The sequence below is a fragment of the Phlebotomus papatasi genome, chromosome 2 (assembly GCF_024763615.1).
Source record: "Phlebotomus papatasi isolate M1 chromosome 2, Ppap_2.1, whole genome shotgun sequence".
Classification (NCBI taxonomy): Eukaryota; Metazoa; Arthropoda; class Insecta; order Diptera; family Psychodidae; genus Phlebotomus; species Phlebotomus papatasi.
Window position 1 is genome coordinate 9,675,033 of NC_077223.1, and position 20,832 is coordinate 9,695,864.

A 20,832-nucleotide genomic window follows, 5' to 3' on the forward strand; every position below is an offset into this window, starting at 1 on the left:
TTTTTTGTTTAATTCTACTAGCTTTATTCACAATTACTACATGCGTGAGGTACATCCTAAAACTTAAAATACGTACGCCTAGAATACCTAGAATGAAGTTAAATAAGAGATTTAGCTCTCAGGGGCATTAAGAATTAAGAGGTGTGATGAATTGCCCCAGAAATTTCTCAACAAGTTGCGACAATTCTTTTGCTTTTTTACCAATAATGCCTTAATTGAATAAATTTCTTAACTATCTAAATGAGGCCCCGCTTCTTCTTGTAATCCTCAAGATTGAGGGATCTCTTGCTCTTACTGGTTTGAGGAATCTCCTGTTTGGGCATCAGATTCACCGTTGCAACTGCAAAGTTTAAAAAAACTTGGTTTTTGGGAGGAGCTTAAAAGAGCATCAAACATTAAGCAAAAAATATATTCAGAAAATCTAGTAAAAGTGGAAACACATTAACACAGAATTACTATTGGTTTATTTTCTAGCAGTTTTAAGGACTGATTGAAAGCGCAATTTGCACGGAATTTGCAAACATTCCTTAAATGTTTGTAACGTTCACTTATTACCTTCATCTGCACGAAAAATAGCAATGATTATTTTTTCTAGCAGTTCAATATTCTATTTGGGAAAACACCAATAAAATGTAGTTTTCTTTCCTTTCTATGTTCAAACTTTTATCACTCGCCATTTGTAAATAAATTTTATTTTTCCAAGTTTTTCGCTTTATTATTAAAAAAATAGTTCAAAACTTTTTAATTTTCTAGCAGTTACTAGTTTTTTTTGTAAAATATAAGAATAGCATTTGATCTAACTTTTCTAAAGTTTTCCCTTTTCAGTGGGAAGTTGCAATCTTCATCTTTTGCAAAAAAAAAAGTCCAAGAAAATGTTTAATTACCTTTATGGTTTTCAATATATGCTAGAAAATTCATATTTCTAGTTATAATGCTATTTCTGATTTTTTTTCATAGAAAGTAGCAATCGATTAGAAATTTCAATCCAATCTTGACAAAATTAAGGACATGACATTTGCTAGAAAACTCCAATGATCTATTTCTTTATTCTGACAGAAAATTATTGCAGTTGTAAACAAAAAGCTTCAATTAAATAGAATTTTAAAAGTACAGATTTTTTAATTACAATTTCATAAAAATCTTTCAATTTTTTAAAACCTTGTTAAAGAGAACTGAAATAAACAATTTTCTTTTCTAGTAGTTTTTTAATAGCAAAATATCTTGCTACATTTTCAATAATTCCTTCTGTTATATGTCTATGAATAGATGATAGAAAATAATCATCTTAATATTTTTATACTTTTGTCAAAGAATTGTAACAATATACCTATTTTCTAGCAGTTACTGCTTTTTATTTAATTGAATAAAACAATCTATTTATAAAACTGCTTTATATATTTGCTTTTTCATTTACATTTTTTTTTAAATTTTTCAACGTCAATTAAGAGCTGTTAATGTAATTCTAAACTGCTAGAAAATTCGATAAATCCTTCAAACTTTCTCTTTTTCCAGAAGAATGCGTTAATACTAAATTTTCTAGTAGACCTGCTGGTTTAATTTAATAAAGAAAAATTTTCCCACTGAAAGAAATTGTATTTAATTCGGTGGATTTCTTGTCTACTAGAAAACTGCAAGAAAAATAGTTTTCTTTACATTGATATTGATTTAATTTTTCTTCTGGTTAATTATCAAACTAATTGCGATTGTAAATGCAGTTTCACTTGCTAGACAATTGAGAAAAGCCCTAAACCTTTTCTTATTATGTCAGAACTGCAATAATAATTTATTCGTATTTTTTCATTAAAATGTTTTGTTGTTTTTCTTGCAGTTATGTTAAGTCAAATGAATTTATCGTTATAACAAATTAAATCTTACAGTGCTAGAAAAACTGCTGTTTCTTTTATTGTAAATGCAGTTTCACCTGCTAGAAAATTCGAGAAAATAAAAGAAAATCCTTTTTAAGATGCCAAAAAACTGTTATAATCGGGTTCTTATTTTAGATATTCTGATTTTTTCTTTTAGTTAAAGCTACGCAAATATATTTTTCGTAATGGCAAATACAATTATATAGTCAGTCATTTTTGCCTGCTACAAAATTCGAGATTTTTTTTGATACGTTTTTGTTAGCAATCCGCACTAATTCCGTTTTCCTTATATTTTTCAATGCTAGAAAATCTGCCAGAATACTTTGCAAATCCATTTTTGCCTTCTAGAAAATTCTTTTTTTTTTTAATAGAAAAATTGTTTTTCGATCCGTTTTTTGTTAGCAAACTGCACTAATTCTGTTTTCGTAATGTTAAATTCAGTTTTGCATCTAGAATTTTTTGTAAAAGCACTTTCACCTGCTAGAGAATTTTAGAAATTTTTAATTCGTTTTTTAGCTAAGCAAACTGCAATAATTCTGTTTTCTTAATGGCAAATCCAATTTTACAATGCTAGAAAAACTGTTAGAATTCTTTGTAAATGCACTTTCACCTGCTGCAAAATTCGAGATATTTCTTTAATCCGTTTTAGTTAGCAAACTGCACTAACTCTGTTTTTTGTAATGTTAAACCCAGTTTTACAGTGCTAGAAAATTTGCTAGAATTCTTTGTAAATGCACTTTCATTTCCTAGAAAATTTGAAATATTTTTTGATCCGTTTTTTTAGCAAGCAAACTGCAATAATTCTATTTTTTAATAGCTAATCCAGTTTTACAGTGCTAGAAAATTTGCAAGAATTCCTTGTAAATGCAGTTTCACCTGTTGGAAAATTCTATTATAAAAATTCTTTTGTTATTCTTTTTATTATGTGAGAAATCTTCAAAAAAATCCTTTTTTCACTGCTAGAAAATCTGCTAGAATTTTTCTTGTAGCCATGTTAATATGTTTCCACTGAAAAAAATATGCTATAAGGAAGTAAAAAAACTCACCGGGAAGTGGCACCTCCAGGTCAATCTCGAAATCATGGAGGGAGTAGAGATTGTTCTCAGCTCCTGGTCCATTTGCCTTCTTCTCTCCCTCGTCAGCTTTTTTGCGTCCCGGTGGCGGAGGAGCTGGCACCATTGGAGCCAGTTCCTCCTCCACATGTTCGCCCGCCTTGAAGGACATCCGTGGCTTGGTGGAGCGCCTGGTGAAGGGATCATCGATCTTCATGCCTTTGGTGGCTCTGACCTCTTCCATGATGGCCTTCTCTGCCTCCTCGACATTCCTCTTGCGATTCCTGTCATTGATGTACGAGATGCTGCTGATGCTACTGGAACGCTTCTTGTCTAGCTCATTGGCTCTCTCCTCGAGTTCCCGGATCTGTCCATTGAGCTCCCTTACTGTGTCTTCATCGCCTCGGGATTGGGCTTCTTCTCGGCGCTTCATGAGTTCCGTCTTGCGCATGGCGTAATTTGTGGGAAAAGCACGAAAACGATTTTTCTCCTCCAGAATCTTCTCAATGTCCTCATCTTTGTATTCAAAGGCCAGGGCTTCCTTGATGTCCTTGGCTTTCTGCTCGATGGTCTCCAGAGTGGGGAATTCCACTCCACTGGACAGACAGACATCGCGCCATTTGTCAAATTCCGATTGGGTAAAGTCCTGGTTAGAGATGAATTCCAGCCGGAAAACTCGTTCCTCTTTGCCGTGCCGGAGTCGCATGCCTTTGTTGGTGCGATTCTTGCCCAATTGATAAACTTTAGCTGTCTCCACGATGCCCACGATCTCCGCTGCCCGGTAGACGGGCTTCCCGTTGTTGTTCCCAATCGTGATGCGCACAAAACAATTTTTCACCACGCGCTCGAAAATGGGCAAATGGACAATGCGTTCCATCTTGAAGCGGGACAACCGGAGTTTGTTCAGTTCTTCCCGGGTGGAAATGTAGGTGGGCTTCTTGGGAACCATTGAGGAGGACGTTTTCTCATCCTCGGATTCTTCAGATTCTGAACTCTTGGAGTCCGAAGAGCGCCTTCCGGAACGCTTTTCATCTTCACTCTCACTCCCGGAATCGTCGCTGTAGATGTCAGAGGCTTTGAGTTTCACTGCAGACTTCCCACCGGCCACCCCATCGAGCTCCTCCTTGTCCTCCTCGCGCTCCTTTTCAGCCTGACGCTTGGCTTCCTCCTCCTCGCGCTTCTGCTTTCCCTCGCGACGCGCCTTGAGCAGAGCCATGGCATTGCTGCGTTTGTCGTCAGTCTTGTTGGCCTCCACATTCTTCTTGCGCTCCTTGGATCTCTCCTTGGGATCAAAGTACTCAGGAGCTGTCTCAGCTGGCTCCTCGGGACGCTTCTCTGGCGATGGAGTGGACACCGTGGGCACGGGCTGTGGCTTCGGTGGTGGAAGTCGCTCAACACTAACCTTTTCCTTCTTCTTTTTCTTCGGTTTCCTTTCACTCTTCCCACGATCTTTTGCCCTCTCCGCCTTCTTGGCCTGCCGCAATTTCTTCTCAATCTCCCATCTCGTCTTCATCACATCTCGCCTCTCTATTCGCTTGAAAATCTCCGTTTCCCTCTCCTTCTCCGACAGCGCTTCCAGGCGTGCCCTGTCCTCTTCATCTCCCATCAAATTGTCATCGTAGCCATCATTGAATTCCGATGCTGAACTCGATTCCGAATCCGTCGACACTTGTCCCTCTTCCAGTTCCGATTTCTCATCTTCCTCCTCCTCTGCCACCTTTGCCGCCTCACCCACAGACTCTGCACTCTTTTCACCCTCCACCTCTCCCTCAGAATCACTCTCTTCCCCAGATTCCGATGAACTTCTGGACATTTTCTTAGTGCGCTTCTTCCTACGCACCTGACCATTCTTCCCATTGGCCCAATCTGAATCTGATCCTGAGGAGTTTTTGGGACTTGTCGAGGCCAATCTCTCGGATTTCTTCTTCTTTTTGGCCAGAGAAAGGAATTCCTGCGAAAACATCAAAACAACCAAATTTCCCATCAGTTTCCATGCAAATTCCCCAAAAATTCCTACAAATCCCCCTCAAGGAACAATCAAAGCACCCCCAGAAGAAACAATTTGTAACTTTTGGGTAGCCGAAGCGCCCCAAAAAGCCAATAAAGCACTCAACTCACCGAATCCAAATCAGAACCATCGTCATCAGTCTCTGAATCGATTAAAGGTTGAGTTTTCCTCTTGCCCATGGCTAAAAGATGTTGTTGGAGGTTGTGGATGGACTGAGGAATCACAAGTGGAACAGATTTTGGGGGAAAATCACCTTTTTCACAACACCCTCAATACGCATCAAGTGACAAACGCAAGAAAAACTCACGCTCCGAAATTCCCGACTGGACTGACCAAGAAACATGAGGTAAGAGCTGACGCGTTTGCCATTGTGTAAGATACACTGTTAGAAATCGTAGGGAAAAGTATAATGCGTAAAAAATAACGTGTAATAAAATAAAATAACGTTATTTTTGCGGTTGTTGAATATTAAAAAAAAAACAAATATAAGTGGAAAAAATTAAATTTTTCAAGCAAAAACTAAAATAGACGATCGTAAAAATTAAAATATGGTTCGTAGAATATTCAATTGGGGTAGAAAAATATTAAATTTTGGTCCGCAAAAGTCTAAATCTAAATTGTCTAAATCTTTACAAAAAATGGGACTAATTAGCATCGAACAGACTGGGCCATTGCTCTTTTAATCGATTTTCAAAGAAGCAATGGAGAAGTGATATGACACCTTCATTGGTTTCGATTAGAAAACTCACTGAGAACAGCGCCATCCAGTGTAAGTAAAATGTCCAAGGCGGGAAATATTTTCAGTTGTTCAAAACAATGTAGTTCACATTATTCACATGAATTTAATACTAAACTTTAATTTCACTAATTTCTAGACTCATTTTCAATACATTTCAAAAGTTTTCACAAGTGTTTTATGAGTAAAATGTCCTTTGTTTTGATTTTTCCTGGCATCAGCTGATTTCGATGGTGGTCGATGAAATTTCGAACAGTGAATTTAAATAGAGAATGTTAACGGACTATGTGATATGGAATTGTCAAGATAAAGCAATTGACCGGGCAATTGCTTTTTGCTTTTTGTTCAAGGTATTTAAATTTGGCTAATTTTACTAAAATATCATTTTCTTTTTACAGAATATTGTCTCAAAGAACGCAAAAAGATCAAATTGATGCAAAAATTGGTTTGATGCCGCAATTTTTTGAATAGTTTTTCCACGTGTAAAAAAGCAATGAAGAAGTAAAAAAGCAATGGCCATGTAAAAAAGCCCAGTCTGTTCGATGTGATTTAATTAACATCTGAGGTAGTTGCAGGTGAAATGAAAATTAATTCTTATTACCTGGGGTTACATGGTTCTCCCAGGTCAAAAAATACGCCTTTTTTTCTGATAATACAGTTTGTTGACATTTTTGAAGTTTGATTATGATTATAAAATGAAGCAAATATATGCTCAAATTTGCCATGCTTTTTCTCAGTTGTGATGTGATTTCGCATTAAGGGGTTTTCATGAAATTTACCATAAATATGAGTATGTAAACTCAATATGTGTATGCAGATGAATAAAAAATCGTTGCATTTCAAAAAATTTGTCGCCCGAATTTCTCTCTAATTCGGATGACATTTCGGTCCCAAATGCCCGAATTTGAGAGTCTACTGTAATTTATTGTGTAGAAAATATTTTAGAAATTCCAACTTTTGGGATATGAAAGAGTAACTTTAGAACAAAATTAAAAACAAAATTGAAAAATTTTGAAAATTCGACCGTTGGTAGCTGATTTTCGGAACCATTCCTCAAAAAACAGACCTTGAGGCAGGCAGGATTTCTCCCAGTAGGTTCATCTAAAATCAAAAAACCAAATATACTTTGTTAGAGGATTAGTTGGACCCGTGGATGAACGAAGAATTTTTGAAAAAAAAACAAAATTTGGATTTTTGGCAAAAATTTTTGTAAACAGACAATAAATTTATACAAGACTGTCGTGATACGACACGGCGCTAGTGTCGACTTTCCCCTCTACCATCACCACCCTGCAAGTAGCTTGCAAGCTAACTCGCTGGCAAGCTCATATCTCTCTCTTCTCCTGCCAACCACGACACGAGCACGACATCTCTGCTGAAATCTCTAAAAATCCTCTTATATCTCTAAATTTATTCGTCACCCTGAAGTTATTTGGCCCTTCTGGCACTGTTTAAATTTGTATAATTGTAGTGTTCAAAATAAAAAGTGAATTTTGCCGTTCGAACCGGATTTATTAATTCATTCATTATTATACATCATTCTCACAGGTATTTCATACGGGCATTCACACAATTCTCAAGCAGGCATAATATTCATTCACCCTATTATTCATCACAGGGATCACAGGTAATTCACTAGATTCACGCACAGAACAAGGACAACAGTCTAACGCATTCACTTAATCATTCACGCAGGTAATCATACCACAGACCAAAATAATAAAAAAAAAAACCGTTGACCAGATTCAAAAAACATAAATGTCTCACTTTTTCCCTATCAGCCGGATAACGAGAATTATATTTTTCAAAGTTTTCAAATGCAAACCATTTCGATATTAAATGTTTATTTTTATTCTTTAAATAATTTAAAAATTCATTTGCAAATTTTTGTAAAATTGTTTTAGAAATGGAATTTGAGAACTTTATTAAAAACGTTTTTTTAAATTTCTTCAATACGGAGGATTTTCACTTAAGGGCTATAATTCATGCGAGAAATACAGACATCAATCACCCTACAAAGGATCAGTCCAAAAAATATAAACTGCCGCAATAAAATACTTCTAAATAAAAAAGAATATATAAATTACATAGAAAAAACATTCATTAGAGGTGGCATCAAATGGCAATGGCGTTAACGACTTTTTATGAGCGGAGAAAGTATCCGGATTGAGGAAGTATTCATCAGTGGGATTTAGGATAATTTAATTAAAATTAACTTATTATTATCATGAAGATAAATGAATATGATTTTATTGATTGATTTATATTCCAGAGCGTTTTTTCATCAACACTATTTTTTTCTCGTAACAAATGCCAGTCATGCTTTAAACCTTTAAGGACGATTGGGACACCGGTGTCCCATAAAGAAAATAATTTTTCCTGACTACCTAAAGTTATTTTTGTCTTATGTCTGCACATAATTGTGAAGTAGAAGGTTGAAGGAATCTAGAGTATTTTTTGCAAGTCACCGGCTATTTACTGTATAGTAAATTTTTTACCTCAAAAATGGCGAATTTTGAAATTCTCAAATTCTTAATTGATTTTATTTATTTTTATACTTCCCATTTTTTTAAGGGAAACCTTTTTGGCAATTAAAACTACAATACTCATACGTAATATTTTTCATTAAAGCGAAAAATCTTATTCACTGGAATTGTCAGAAAAAATACTTCATTTTTTGAGCTATTTTTGCCCTTATCGTTCATAGAAGCACAAAATACGTCGAATCAGACTCTGTTGGACTTTCCAAGGTTAGATGTAAGACTTATCATTGATTATGTTTCTCATTTTAATTTTTATTGTTGATTTTCAGTCAGTAAAAAGTGTCTCATCGTTAAAGGGTTAAAAAAAATTAAAGGGTTAAATTTAGTGTGTTGTTACTTTCAAAGTTAACTTATTTGAACTTCGTGAGGTGTTAAGTACCAAAAAAGTTGCAAATTGTTTGCGAATCATTTAAAGATTAGTGAGCATTTTATTGCTTAGTTAGCAATTTAAATTCAGGTCTGGAAAATTCTTAATATTTTTTTTTAATTTTAAAAATTCCTTTGAAATCCGTAATTCTAACTGAAAATTCTTGGAAAATTGAAATTTTATTTTTTTCGTGAGAATTTTACGAACTTCAGTTCAATGTTAATTGTATTTATGTACAGAGAAATCGTCAATCAGAGCAAATGACCTCATCCAGTTTTTTTCTCAGTGGAAATAGGAAAAATTCCTGCCTCCACCCAGAATCGAACTGGAGACCTCTCGTTATAAAGACGAGTGCTCTACCAACTGAACTTTTTTTCTTTATTTAAATATTTTTTGATGATTTGAAAAATCTCCTTGGGAAGGTAAAACTCCCTCGCCTTTGATCCTCTTCAATTTTAATTATTTTTAGTGCTTGGAGAGGTACACTCTCTGACCATTTTGGTTCATTGATCGTGTGAATTTATTGAGGATGGAAGTTACTGTGGCTGTTGGGGTTGTAAAGCATTCCACATAGGGTTCAATTTCATCGAGAGTCCAGCACTCTTTGGCCTGAAAGATGATCTGGAAGCGTTCATGGGGATTTGTTGGTAAATTTGTCTCCAGGAGTGTCCTCACGCATGGCATCTTTGACTCTCTATCAATCACTCCAATTCCTCTCAAATACCTCTCATCGATCTTCATTCCTTCAGGCAGGGTTCCTTGCCATGTGCTGAGGAAGTCATCAATGTGAAATTTAAGCCCCGGCTTGAGAATACTCCTGGCCATTGCACGACAAACTTTTGCCTCATTGTAGGTGAATTTTTCTGGTGCCCTTTCACTTGGTTGAGTGTAGAGGTCAAAAACTGCCGCTAAAATTTGCTCTGGCACAATTTCCCGTAGAGAATTCAGAGATTCATCACGGTCAATCTCCTCCAGAGTCCATGAGTTCTCTTCAATTAGCCCCAAGAGAAGTCCCATCACACGGAATTCGTATTCAGTTTCCAGCACTCTGATGTGATCATCAACTTCCATTGCCCTCACAATTCGCAATCCCTGAGAAAACTGTTCTTCGCTGCACTGAATTGTGTCCAGGAGCTGCTGTCGCGTGAAGAGTAGCTTCCTGTCGATGCAGTATTCATTTTCCGGACCTGAATATCTGGTCATCTGGAGGAGATCATGTAATTTGCGAAATCGCGGTTGGATCTCACGAGGTTCAAAATATTCCTGGAAAATCTTCAGAACATCTCTCCGCTCTAGCGTGATGTCTGATCGATTGCGGTGATCTTCTGCGTCCTCCTCCATGCTACTGTCTGCTGAGTTGTTAGCATTTGACGAAGATTTTACTTTGAGGGGGCTTCGGCATGTATCTTGGGCGAATTTCAGGTCAGGAACAAGCAAAAATGAATTGGACACTTCTGCTTCTTTGAGGTCAAATGTTTTGCTGTTGGTGCAGAGAACGACATTTTCAGTAAGTCCACCTTTTAGGGATAGGGTCTGGCCTTCTTGTATGTGCTGCAGGAGGTGAGGATTGAGCTCCAGAAGCTTTATGTTGGCCAGATCATCGGTGATGTTGGGAAAGTAGAGAGCTTGAGTGATATTTGTTAGATTCTTCTCCTCGAGTTTTGCATGAGAAATTGTAGAGTGGACATCCTCAATGTTTCTCTGGTAGATCCTGCAAGAGATGCATTAAATTCAAGTGGAAAATTCTGGGAAATTGTGAGATTTCCTTACTCTGGTTGGGAATACATAATAAACACCCGCGGCTGTGACAACGCGCCAAAATTTATTGAGGTTATGTTGCTCGATATATCGAACGATTATTGCCAATATCGCCGACACCGCCGATATATCGGAAAATTTGACGTTTGGACTTCGGTGTTTTTGTGTTTTCTGTGTGGGGATTTTTAAAAATTACTAAAATATCTGTAGAAAATTCAGTGAAAAGGGTTGATTTTTCCTCAATAATTGTTAGATAAAGTGGTGCAGGATGTGCCGAATACTGATTTATGGGTGTCAGGCCTTTGAGAAGGTCACTTCGAAGACAGAAAAGACAACTTTGATATTTTGTAAACAAAAGGGAGATATCGTTAAAGTGGAAACAGATGAGACTTTTGCCACAGAAATCCTAGTTAGCCACGATATCCTTCCGGATTCGCATGAATTCCTCTTCATGCCATCCATCAAGGATGAGCACGAGGAGGTGATTGATCTCGATCAGCCGCACGAGGAATATGTCGAGGCGATAGCACCATTTTCCACAAAAGAGGAATCTGAGTGAGTTTTGGGTGGATTCTGGGAGAAGTTCCTCAGGAATAATGATGCCTGTTTTCAGATTATCAGACTTTGAATTCGAGGATGAGGATTTCAAGCCGGATGTGAAGCCAAAAATTGAACGGAAGAAGCGTTCAAAGAGCATTAAGTACGATTATATCATGGAGGATGGAAGAGTGAAGTGCAATCTTTGCCCCAAGACTCTCAAGACCAGACGCAGCTATAGGAGCCACATGAGGCTCCACCGGAGGCAGCAGTTCCTCTGTGACATCTGCTCAAAGACTTTTGTGAGTGTAGAAAAGATCCGGCGGCATATGAGAGTGCACACGGGAGAGAAGGAATTCCTTTGCGATTTATGCTCAAAATCCTTCGATTATCGTCACAATCTTGAGATTCATATGCGTTCGCATACAAAAGAGCGCCCCTATCGATGTCATCTGTGCCCCAAAACGTACACAACTCAAGGAAATCTCAATTTCCACGTTCAGGGCCATGGGGGCCTCAAGAGCTACGTTTGTGAGATTTGTGGGAAGGCTTGGAGTCGAAAGCGCAGCCTCAAGGCTCATCTGAACACCCACAATGAACAGAAACTCTTCAAATGTGAACTCTGTGCCAAGGAATTCTCTCATCCATCCTGCAAAAATCGCCACATGAAGGTCCATACAGGAGAGAAGAAGCATCAATGCACAATTTGCTCGAAAGCTTTCGCCAGGAGAGATCATGCTCAGAATCACATGCAGTTGCACGTGAAATGGGGCAAGGAGCAGATATAGGTAAGGCACGATGGGGTGGATCTACAATCATCTCCTATTCCCACCCACTCACACACCCCATCGTTGCAATCCAGCCATTTTCCCGGAACTTTCCCTGGATAGAGGCTGAGTGAGTTCAAATCAAAATGTTAGAGGGCATTTTCCCTCTCAAAAATACTCCTTTTTGCAAATTTCCTTTCATTCTTTAGCAAATAGATAATCCCTCTCCATTAAATTTGTTTTCTTTAAAGGACCTGGAAAAATTGGACAGTAATAAATGATGAGAAATATCTTCTGCTTAAAGTTTATATTTTACATTAAAATTATTTTAGGTCACGCCCCTTTTCAGAAGAAAAATTTCAATTTTGTGGTCAACTGACATAACGGACGGGACGTACAAAATATTCCGCGAGGTGGAGACACAGACGGACGAACATGGACGAGCGCAATTCACGAGCGCACGACAGACGAACAGAGACCGACGTTGTAGGGTAGAGTAAGTACTTTTCGCCACCTTAAGGATTAACACCCTTATAATTCTTACACTTTTTGTCGAAATAAAATGAAATTTTGTGCACAAGTGCTTTGAAGCATTGTCTATCTATTGAACCAGGAGACTTTCCGGGAACTTTTGAATATCTGGTTGAAAAAGTACATTTCCTGCAACAATGCATGTTTCAGTACTTTTCGCCACTTTGTAAACACTTTTTCGCCATTTTATAAGCACTTTTTCGTCACTTGTTTTCAATTGATTTTTAAGAAACAGATGCTTTCGAAAACCCCCAAAAGTACACGGCACAGCACTTTTCTTATTTAACACCGATATTAGACAATTATTAGAGTATTTCAAATGATTTTTACACATTTTTTATTTGCGACAAAAATCAATTGAAATCAATTTCCGCGAGGAGCGCCACTTGTAAAATGCTTGGAAAAATGAGTGGCGAAAAGTAGGGGAAAGTGCCCATGCTTGATACCATTGGAAGCTTCGTAATGACAAAATTTTCTATGTTTTACAATATATATGTGACTCATCGCAACCATATTTTAAAAACTATGGGAAAGTGGCCAGTTTTTGAAATATATTGCGGAGTCACGTTCATTGAGAAACATAGGAAAAATTTAGTCATTACGAAGCTTCCAATGGTATCAAGCATGGACACTTTCCCCTACTTACACAACCGAAAAAAAGAAAGTCCTATTTCACCACATCCGTATTTCTTTATTTTTTGGAAAACATTTTTAAAAAATTATATTAGAACAAAGCTTAGTTAATAACGGATTGACTTTCAGTGAAAAAATATCGAATACTGTACTGAAGAAACATAAAATAATGCAAGACAATTTGTCTGAGCGTTGACAAGTTTATTAAGAACTTCATATTTTTTTGTTGACTGTTCACCTTGTCGACAATTTCTTTAATTAATTTGCAAATAATTTAGGCGATGGAACATCTGATATGGTTTTCTGATTCATTTGGTTAGAGGTCACGAAATAACACTCATTTCGTAGTTCCACGAACTCATAATTCTCTTTAAAATGTGATTTTAATTTAGATGGCGAAAAAGTACTGACTCTACCCTAGAGAGAGGACGTGAGTGAATAAAAAGCTAAAAGTATTCTGAGTATTTCAATTAAAAAAAAAAATTAATGGAGTCTACAATTTCGAACTGGTAATTTCGGAAATTCGAATTGTTGTCATTTGAATCTGTCATTCTCCATTCATTCTGAGCGGCATCTATTAGATTACAGGCAGAACCCAATAAATGCTCCGAAAAGTAAAATTTTTCATTGTATTTTCGCGTGTGTGGAATAATTCATGGTTTAACCCAGGGGGGCGACATTAGCTCTGAAAAATGCGTCCGATTTTAGTGCACTTTTTTCCCTGTTTCCGTACACATTTCACGAGATATTTCCAAAACTACGTAGGTTGCCAATTTAGGGTTTTCGGTTGTCTCTTCGTTATTAAATTGGCTTTTATTGTGTATTAGTATTTTTTTCTAATTCATTCTACAATGACAGAAAACAGCTAATAAACTCAAAAGTTTTTTCGGCTCGCTGGAAACATATGGGAAACATAGGAAATGTGCGATTAACTTTTTTTCCTTGTAACTTTAACACTTTTTAGTTGTAAAAATATATCAACATTTTTAATGTTAATTTTACACCTTTTTAAGGGTAAAATTAACATGAAAAAGGGTTAATTTAACCCCTAATACACCTAAAAAGGGTAATATTTATACCGATTTCGGATCAATAATGAAGGGTAAAATTGACATTTCTGGAATGTTATTTTAACTTTTTCGGATTTCTCTGTGTGCCCCTGGTTTAACCCTTTAAGGGCGATTGGAACACTGGTGTCCCATAAAGAAAATAATTTTTCCTGACTACCTAAAGTTATTTTTTTTCTTATGTCTGTACATACAGTAGACTCTCGCAAATTCGGCTCTTTTAAGATCGGGATACTTTTTATTTCGGGCAGCGGTTACATTTGAAAAAAGTTTGTTGTCATTTTTCAAGTTTGATTATGATTATCAAATGAATCAAATATGCTCAAATTTGGCATGGTTTGTCTTAGTTTTGATGTGATTTTGCATTATTAAGGGATTTTCATGCAATTTACGATATATAGGGGGAGGCTTTGATGTTTCGCACATACGCTACCATCGGACACTTCGAATTTCTCCGGTATTACTTTATAACTTTCACTGATGGCTATATATTTTAGTAGCTAGTCTTAAATCACACCTTTCCTGAAAAAATTGGGAGTCTAATCCTTTTCCCCTAGTTTTAGGAAACAAAAATTAAAAACAGGTCCAAAACTGTAATTTTGCTGTGCAATATTTCATACGATTGTGCACAATTAATATCACTTTTCTGAAAAACTACTATCACACAGGGTAGAAGGGTTATTAGGAATCAGATTTAAGTAAAAATCTTTTAGGCTGAACAGGCACTTTTTGTGGGTGGAACAAAATTCACAAACTTGACTCAGATTCATCGATCGCACATAGAAGACATGGCTTCTCTCACATTTTCCAAGAAACTTCATTTTAGATGCGATCCCTCATATTCACATCTATTGTAATCTACCGATTTGATCCACCACTAAAAAGGAAAACTTAAAAATCGTAAAGTTGATAAACAAGAAGTAATTTGACTCAAATAGGTTGCAGTTGAGTAATTATTAAGCAATTTTGCATTTCTTTGATATAAAAATATTTTTCAAGCTTGCACAAACTGAATGTGCAATGAAAGAATCACATCTACAATAAGCTCACACAGTTTACAACTGGTTTTTGACAATCTTTGACATAACCTCACTATTGTGTTGTTTTTCATGTCAAAGAAAAGAAATTGTCCGTAAGAAGATGTTTTGTGAAAATTTTAGCTTGTTCACCTGCTGAAGCTCAATATCTGTGCTAAATCCCGATTCCTGCAGCTGCAGGAACAGGGAAATCTTCAATGATGCGCATTCAAAGGTTTTTGTGCATATCCGGCTCCGTGGAGGAATGGTGGAATCTTGTGTGGTCTTCTCGCTTGCAAAGTTTTAGTCAATTTTTAGCTTTAAAAACTTATTGATTCGTGTAAATTTGGTGATATTTGGACTTTTCAAGAAAGTATTCATCAGATTTAACCGTTTCCGGAGTGAAATTCTCGTAGAATCCAGCAAAAAAATGGTTTTTAATGTCAATAAAACATCTCTCATAAAAGTTCCAAAAAAGTGATATTAAAATGTTTTATTCCTTATAAAAATGGTTTAATCAAGTAGATTAGAGTTCCCTTTAAACAATGATGTGCAACTTTTAGTGTCCGGTGCAAAATTTACGGTGAAAATGGGGTGTTCAATGATGGCGTGAATCGTGTGCGATAATAGAAACTTGATTCATCTATCGGACAAATCGCCATTCAATTTTCATTTTCCTCTGGAGGAAAATCTAAGGATTTCCTGGGATTTTGTTTGGTGGGATTATGAACCTTATAAGTAAGACATTTTTTTGGCATAGTTGGAGAATCCATACGGTTTGCATGGTAGTCAGAAAAAATCACTGAACTTGAACATCATTTTTGTGTGCGAAAGTTCAAAGCCTCCCCCTATGAGTGTTTAAACTCAATATTTGTATGCACATGAATAAAAAATCGTTGCATTTCAAAAATTTTGTCGCCCGAATTTCTGTCTAATTCGGCTAACATTTCGGTCCTATATGCCCGAAGTTGAGAGAGTCTAAAGTAGAAGGTTGAAGGAGTCTAGAATATTTTTTGCAAGTCTAGCTAATTTGCTATGTAGTAAATATTTAAGTTCAAAAATGGCGAATTTTTAAATTCTCAAATTTCAATTTTTTTAAGCAAAACCCTTTTGGCAATAAAAACTACAATACTCATACGTAATATTTTTCATTAAAGCGAAAAATATTATTCATTGGTATTGTCAAAAAAAATTACTTACATTTTTGGGTTATTTTTGTCCCTATCGTTCATAGAAGCACAAAATACACCAAATTAGACTCTGTTGAACTTTCCAAGGTTAGATGTAAGACTTGTCATTGATTATGTTTCTCAGTTTAATTTTTATTGTTGATTTTCAGTCCGTAAAAGTGCTTCGTCGTTAAAGGGTTAAAGAATTATCTTTCCACATCGAATAATTTGATTTATGAATAAGAATACTATTTAGAAACAGGAAATTGCTTAAAAAGAGTGCATTTTTGAATATTTTGGCATGACTATCAAGCATAACTCTTTCGTCTCTTTTGGGACTGTAGTACCCATAGAAGCATATGCATTTTCTATGAAAAACAATGTTTTTTAATTATTCAGAACTGATAAAAATCCGATTCTTGTGGATGATTACAAACTATAATGATGTTCAAATGTAAGATATTTTTTGTAGGACCTCAATTAATTCTTGAGCTTAGATATTTTTGATTAAAAATTGTGAAATTGGCTTGCAGCATATGCTGCGGTCCGGAAAGAGATAAAGGCAACAAGATAAATAAAAGGGATGGCAAAGCGTCCCAGGCTTTGCGAAGTGCTCGAACTCATGACTTAGATGCTATCCTGAAAAGTACTTTTGCGTCATTTACCGTTTATCGGTTCTTAACCGATTTAAACTGTTTTGTAAATCACTCGAAAAATCCCACAAAATAATTTTAAGTGTAATAAAATTGATTTCCGAAGAAAAATTACTTATCGGTTCATTACCGGTTCAGAACCGATTGGAACCGGTTCAGTTTTGTAGAAAATTTCAAGACCTTTCCAACAAGCCCAAACATGACCCAATTCGCCTGGTTTATGTGCTCTCTAGAGCCTTTTTTTAACTTTTGACCTTGAAAAATGTTATTAGGAATGTTTCAATGGTATATTCGAATATGGTGAAATGTCCGACTGGGTAATCTCTAACAAAAAAAAAGGTTTTGAAGGGGAAACGAAGGAGTGGGGAGGTTAATGAGGGGGGTCTCCCGAAGGTCGAAGTCATCTCTAACCGATAAAAAGACACGGATTGACCTTACTGCTTTTCACTCCTTTACTTTCCTTATAACGTTTCCGAGGCTTGTTCGTGTTGGACCGTGTACATGTCAATGTCCAATGTGAAAGTCCCAGTGCCCACTGTAAGAAGATTCCCGCCAAACAATTTTCCCCCCAATAATTGCCATACCTGAGGAAGGAGGAAACAAGCCTTCGAAATGTTATAAGTGTCTTTTTATCGTTTACAACCCAAAGTGACCGAATTTTTCCAATTAATCATCTCTAACTGTTTGGCCTACAAGGGTGGTATTTTAGTGAATTATATTTTTTTTAGTGCGAAGGATTGCGTATTCAACGAAAAATTGATAAATTTTCAACAAAAATTGTGTGAAGCGTTTAATTTTTATTTAAAACTTATAATTCAGTCGAGATACTTTTTAATACGTGCGACTGCTACATTTAATTGGATTTAAAACAGTTTCACTCCCGATTTTTTTTTCATAATTTGGATAACATTTTAGTCCCAAATTTCCGAATTTGAGTGAGTCTACTGTAAAATCGGTAAAAAAAATTTAATAACGTAAAAATATCTTGGAACTATTTTATGGCTAGAGGAGGCTGGGGTACAATTAGCCTTTTAACCTTTGACCTTGAAAAAAACATTATTAGGAATGATTCAACAAAGGGGCGTGACCTAAATTTATTCAGAAAGTTATTCCAATGAATTTTTCTTTTTAAGAAAACCATTGTGAATGGTAGTTTGTTTATCAGTAAATATTTTTATCTGTTGATTTTTCGTAATATTCTGTCCGAAAAGGCATAATGAATTGCACAAATAATTAACTTCCCCTTTCCTCTCTTCCTTTTCAAGAACTCTAAGCTCATGAAAATTAAGTTTTTATCAATACTGAGATAAGAAAAATAAATGAGACTAGATTAACATAATTGAAAAATGCATAGAATATAATTTCTTAGATTTTAATCATCTAATAATTAGGCTTTAGTTTAAACGGGACGTCTCTTATTAGTAAATTGAGCAAATTTATCTGTAGCTTAATTTCAATAATGTATATTTGTCCTTTTGGCTTTTGTAAATAAACTAAAATATTTAATAAAACGATTTAATTCGACTTTTTGAAAAATTGGGTAAACCTGGGAACAGGGTTTCTGGGGCTGTATCCTCCAGACGTGAGAGTTTGATTTTGTGGGAAAACCCAACTCTCCGTGTGGAACTCGCCTATTTGGTATCCACGAAATTTTCGATTGGAAATTTTCTCATCAAAAACCGGGGAGAATTCTCGAGTGGTATTCCCGGTGAGAGTTTGATTAATTTACATAGAAAATAGGCAAATAAATTAAAATATCGCGTTTTTTAAGTTTTGAAATGGTTTTTAAATGATTATTTCACTTAATAAATGCAATTTCCGTATATTTATTATAAAATTTCAAAGAAGTTTTTTTCTTAATAAACTGTGCAGAAATTTAGAACTTTTTTCTTATTATCTCTTATTATTTTTCTAATTTTTCGAGTTTGATACCAATCATTTCTCAAATTGTTTGTTATTTTAATATTATTTTATTTCAGCTCTCGTAAATAAGAAAACGGTTGTGGCCATTTAATGATTAGATCTTTGATTAACTTAAATACGAAAAACAGATTTTTAGACATTTACTTGGCCGTATAAACTCTTTAAAACTTTTTTTTTTAACTAAAACCAGACAAAAAAGATCGCAAAATTTATAGGAAGTTTATCGGGAAAAGGTCCTTCTTTAGTAAGTTAAAATCGTTAGATCTCAAGAACCAACAAAACAAACATTAACTTTACACTTTTTTTCTTTTCCGAATTTCTGTTGGAATTTTAGTACTAAAATAATAAAGAGAAATTTGGCATAAAATCCCGGTGTAGTTATTTAAGTGTTAAAAGGAGTCGCGATGAATAAATCAAAGCTTAAAACAATGTTAATTTAATTCTTTATTCATTCATTGAATTTATAATTACTTCAGTAGGGGAAAGTACCCTCCCTTCGAACGTTCATGCCTTTGTATAATATGAATTTTCTTGTATTTTCCTAAGAGACTTACACATAATTATCACATAATTAGCACTAATTGATAATAAGCTAACTAATATTTTATGTATTTTATAGAAATCCGTAAGTCTCTTAGGAAAAATAAAAGAAAATTCACATTATTCGAAGACATGAACGTTCGAAGGGAGCGTACTTTCTCCTATTCTCCCTTCGAACGTTCAAGCCTTCGAATAATGTGAATTTTCTTTTAGTTTTCCTAAGAGTCTTAGACATTTCTATTAAATATTAGTTGGCTTATCATCAATTGTTGAAAATTTCGTGATTGGAGTAAATCTCTTACGAAAAACAAAAGAAATTCACTTTATTCGAAGGCATGAACGTTCGAAGGGAGAGCACTTTTTGCGACCAAAAACAGAGCGCCAAAAGTCAAAAAACGTTATCCACAAAGAGTTCCACACGAAAATCTCGCCTGATTCTCGCCGATATTCGTGGATACGGAGAGAAGGCAAGTGGGAAAAATAGGCGAAAATGTCACGAAGAGAAACTCGCGTAAAATCTTCTCTCACGTGAATGATACAGCCTCGCCAACTCAGTTTCCACTGGCTCAAAACTGTATCACCACTCTTAACATTCTGGTACCAAGAGCTGTTGGTTGTTAACTTTGGTCAGCAGGGACATTGGATGTTCAGAAAAAAATTTTGAACATGAAAAAAATGAGCCATCGTTACGTGATCCAGTACCTGTTTTTGAAAGGTCTTAATACAGCCGAGATTAAAGGCAACAGATTCTACTTTAAGTTGTCTACACATTAGACAAATTATTGAAATAATAGCATTTCAAAGTGACATTAAAAAGAAACATTCAATATTGAAGCGAATATTGAAACCAATATTTCAATAATTGCCTACACACTGAACAAATTGACTTCAATATTAAAACTTTAATATTAAAAACACCAGTCCAGTCAGGGATTCACAGACTTCTGGGATTTTCTTCCGTATTTTGTCAAGAACACCCTGAAATACCCAAGTTGATCAGAAGATTTCTTCAGCTTTCTCCAGGAAATCCCAGATCTTCTAGGATTTTCTGGTTCATTATGTCCAAAGCACTTCAGATACATTCTGTGGTCAGAGGATCTCTGGAGCTTTCTCCAAGAAATCCCAGATCTTCTGGGATTTTCTTGTTCATCATGCCCAAAGCACTTCATATAAGTATAATTTTATGATACAAATTGAAATCCTACAGAGGGAACGAAGGCTTGTGGTTGTGGCCATCTGTGATGTTCTGAAGGAAGAAGATTCCTGACCATTAAAAAATTTTGAAGGAAATATCAAATCAATTTGATATTTAGAATTTCTTTGAAATTTTATTTCAACGTGACTTTGAAATTTTTTATTGACATAATTTGGCCTAGTTTGTAGCCATTCAAAATAATGAAATAAAATATTGAATAAAATGTTCCATATTGAAACAAAGATTTCAATATTTGCCTTCACACTGGACAATTTTCTTCAATATTGAAACATTTATGTCAATAAATCTTTGCAATGTGGAAGCAATCCTTGTCAATATTTGATATTGAAAAGAAATATTTCAATAAATTATGTCTAATGTATAGCCAGCTTTATGGCCTCTACACACTAGAGAAAATTATGTCCATATTGAAGAGTTTTTCCTACACTGGCGTAGGGAATTTGCTTCAATA

The 20,832-nt window shown here is 35.4% G+C and overlaps 3 protein-coding genes across 3 annotated transcripts; 1 reads left to right on the plus strand and 2 right to left on the minus strand.

Moving 5' to 3' along the window:
- On the minus strand, positions 1–5,266 carry LOC129803681 (RNA polymerase-associated protein Rtf1). Its single transcript, XM_055850420.1, has 3 exons — positions 5,036–5,266; positions 2,912–4,868; positions 1–340 (listed from the first exon to the last, which is right to left on the minus strand). Exons 1-3 carry the CDS (start codon positions 5,102–5,104, stop codon positions 237–239), a joined length of 2,130 nt encoding a protein of 709 aa, XP_055706395.1. The 5' UTR covers positions 5,105–5,266; the 3' UTR covers positions 1–236.
- A 2,382-nt stretch (positions 5,267–7,648) lies between these two features.
- On the minus strand, positions 7,649–10,411 carry LOC129803684 (sister chromatid cohesion protein DCC1). Its single transcript, XM_055850423.1, has 2 exons — positions 10,342–10,411; positions 7,649–10,282 (listed from the first exon to the last, which is right to left on the minus strand). The coding sequence occupies exons 1-2, from the start codon at positions 10,356–10,358 to the stop codon at positions 9,037–9,039; spliced, it is 1,263 nt and encodes a 420-aa protein (XP_055706398.1). The 5' UTR covers positions 10,359–10,411; the 3' UTR covers positions 7,649–9,036.
- Positions 10,412–10,455: 44 nt separating this feature from the next.
- On the plus strand, positions 10,456–11,936 carry LOC129803690 (gastrula zinc finger protein XlCGF7.1-like). Its single transcript, XM_055850441.1, has 2 exons — positions 10,456–10,884; positions 10,943–11,936. Exons 1-2 carry the CDS (start codon positions 10,598–10,600, stop codon positions 11,652–11,654), a joined length of 999 nt encoding a protein of 332 aa, XP_055706416.1. The 5' UTR covers positions 10,456–10,597; the 3' UTR covers positions 11,655–11,936.
- The last annotated feature ends 8,896 nt before the right edge of the window (positions 11,937–20,832 follow it).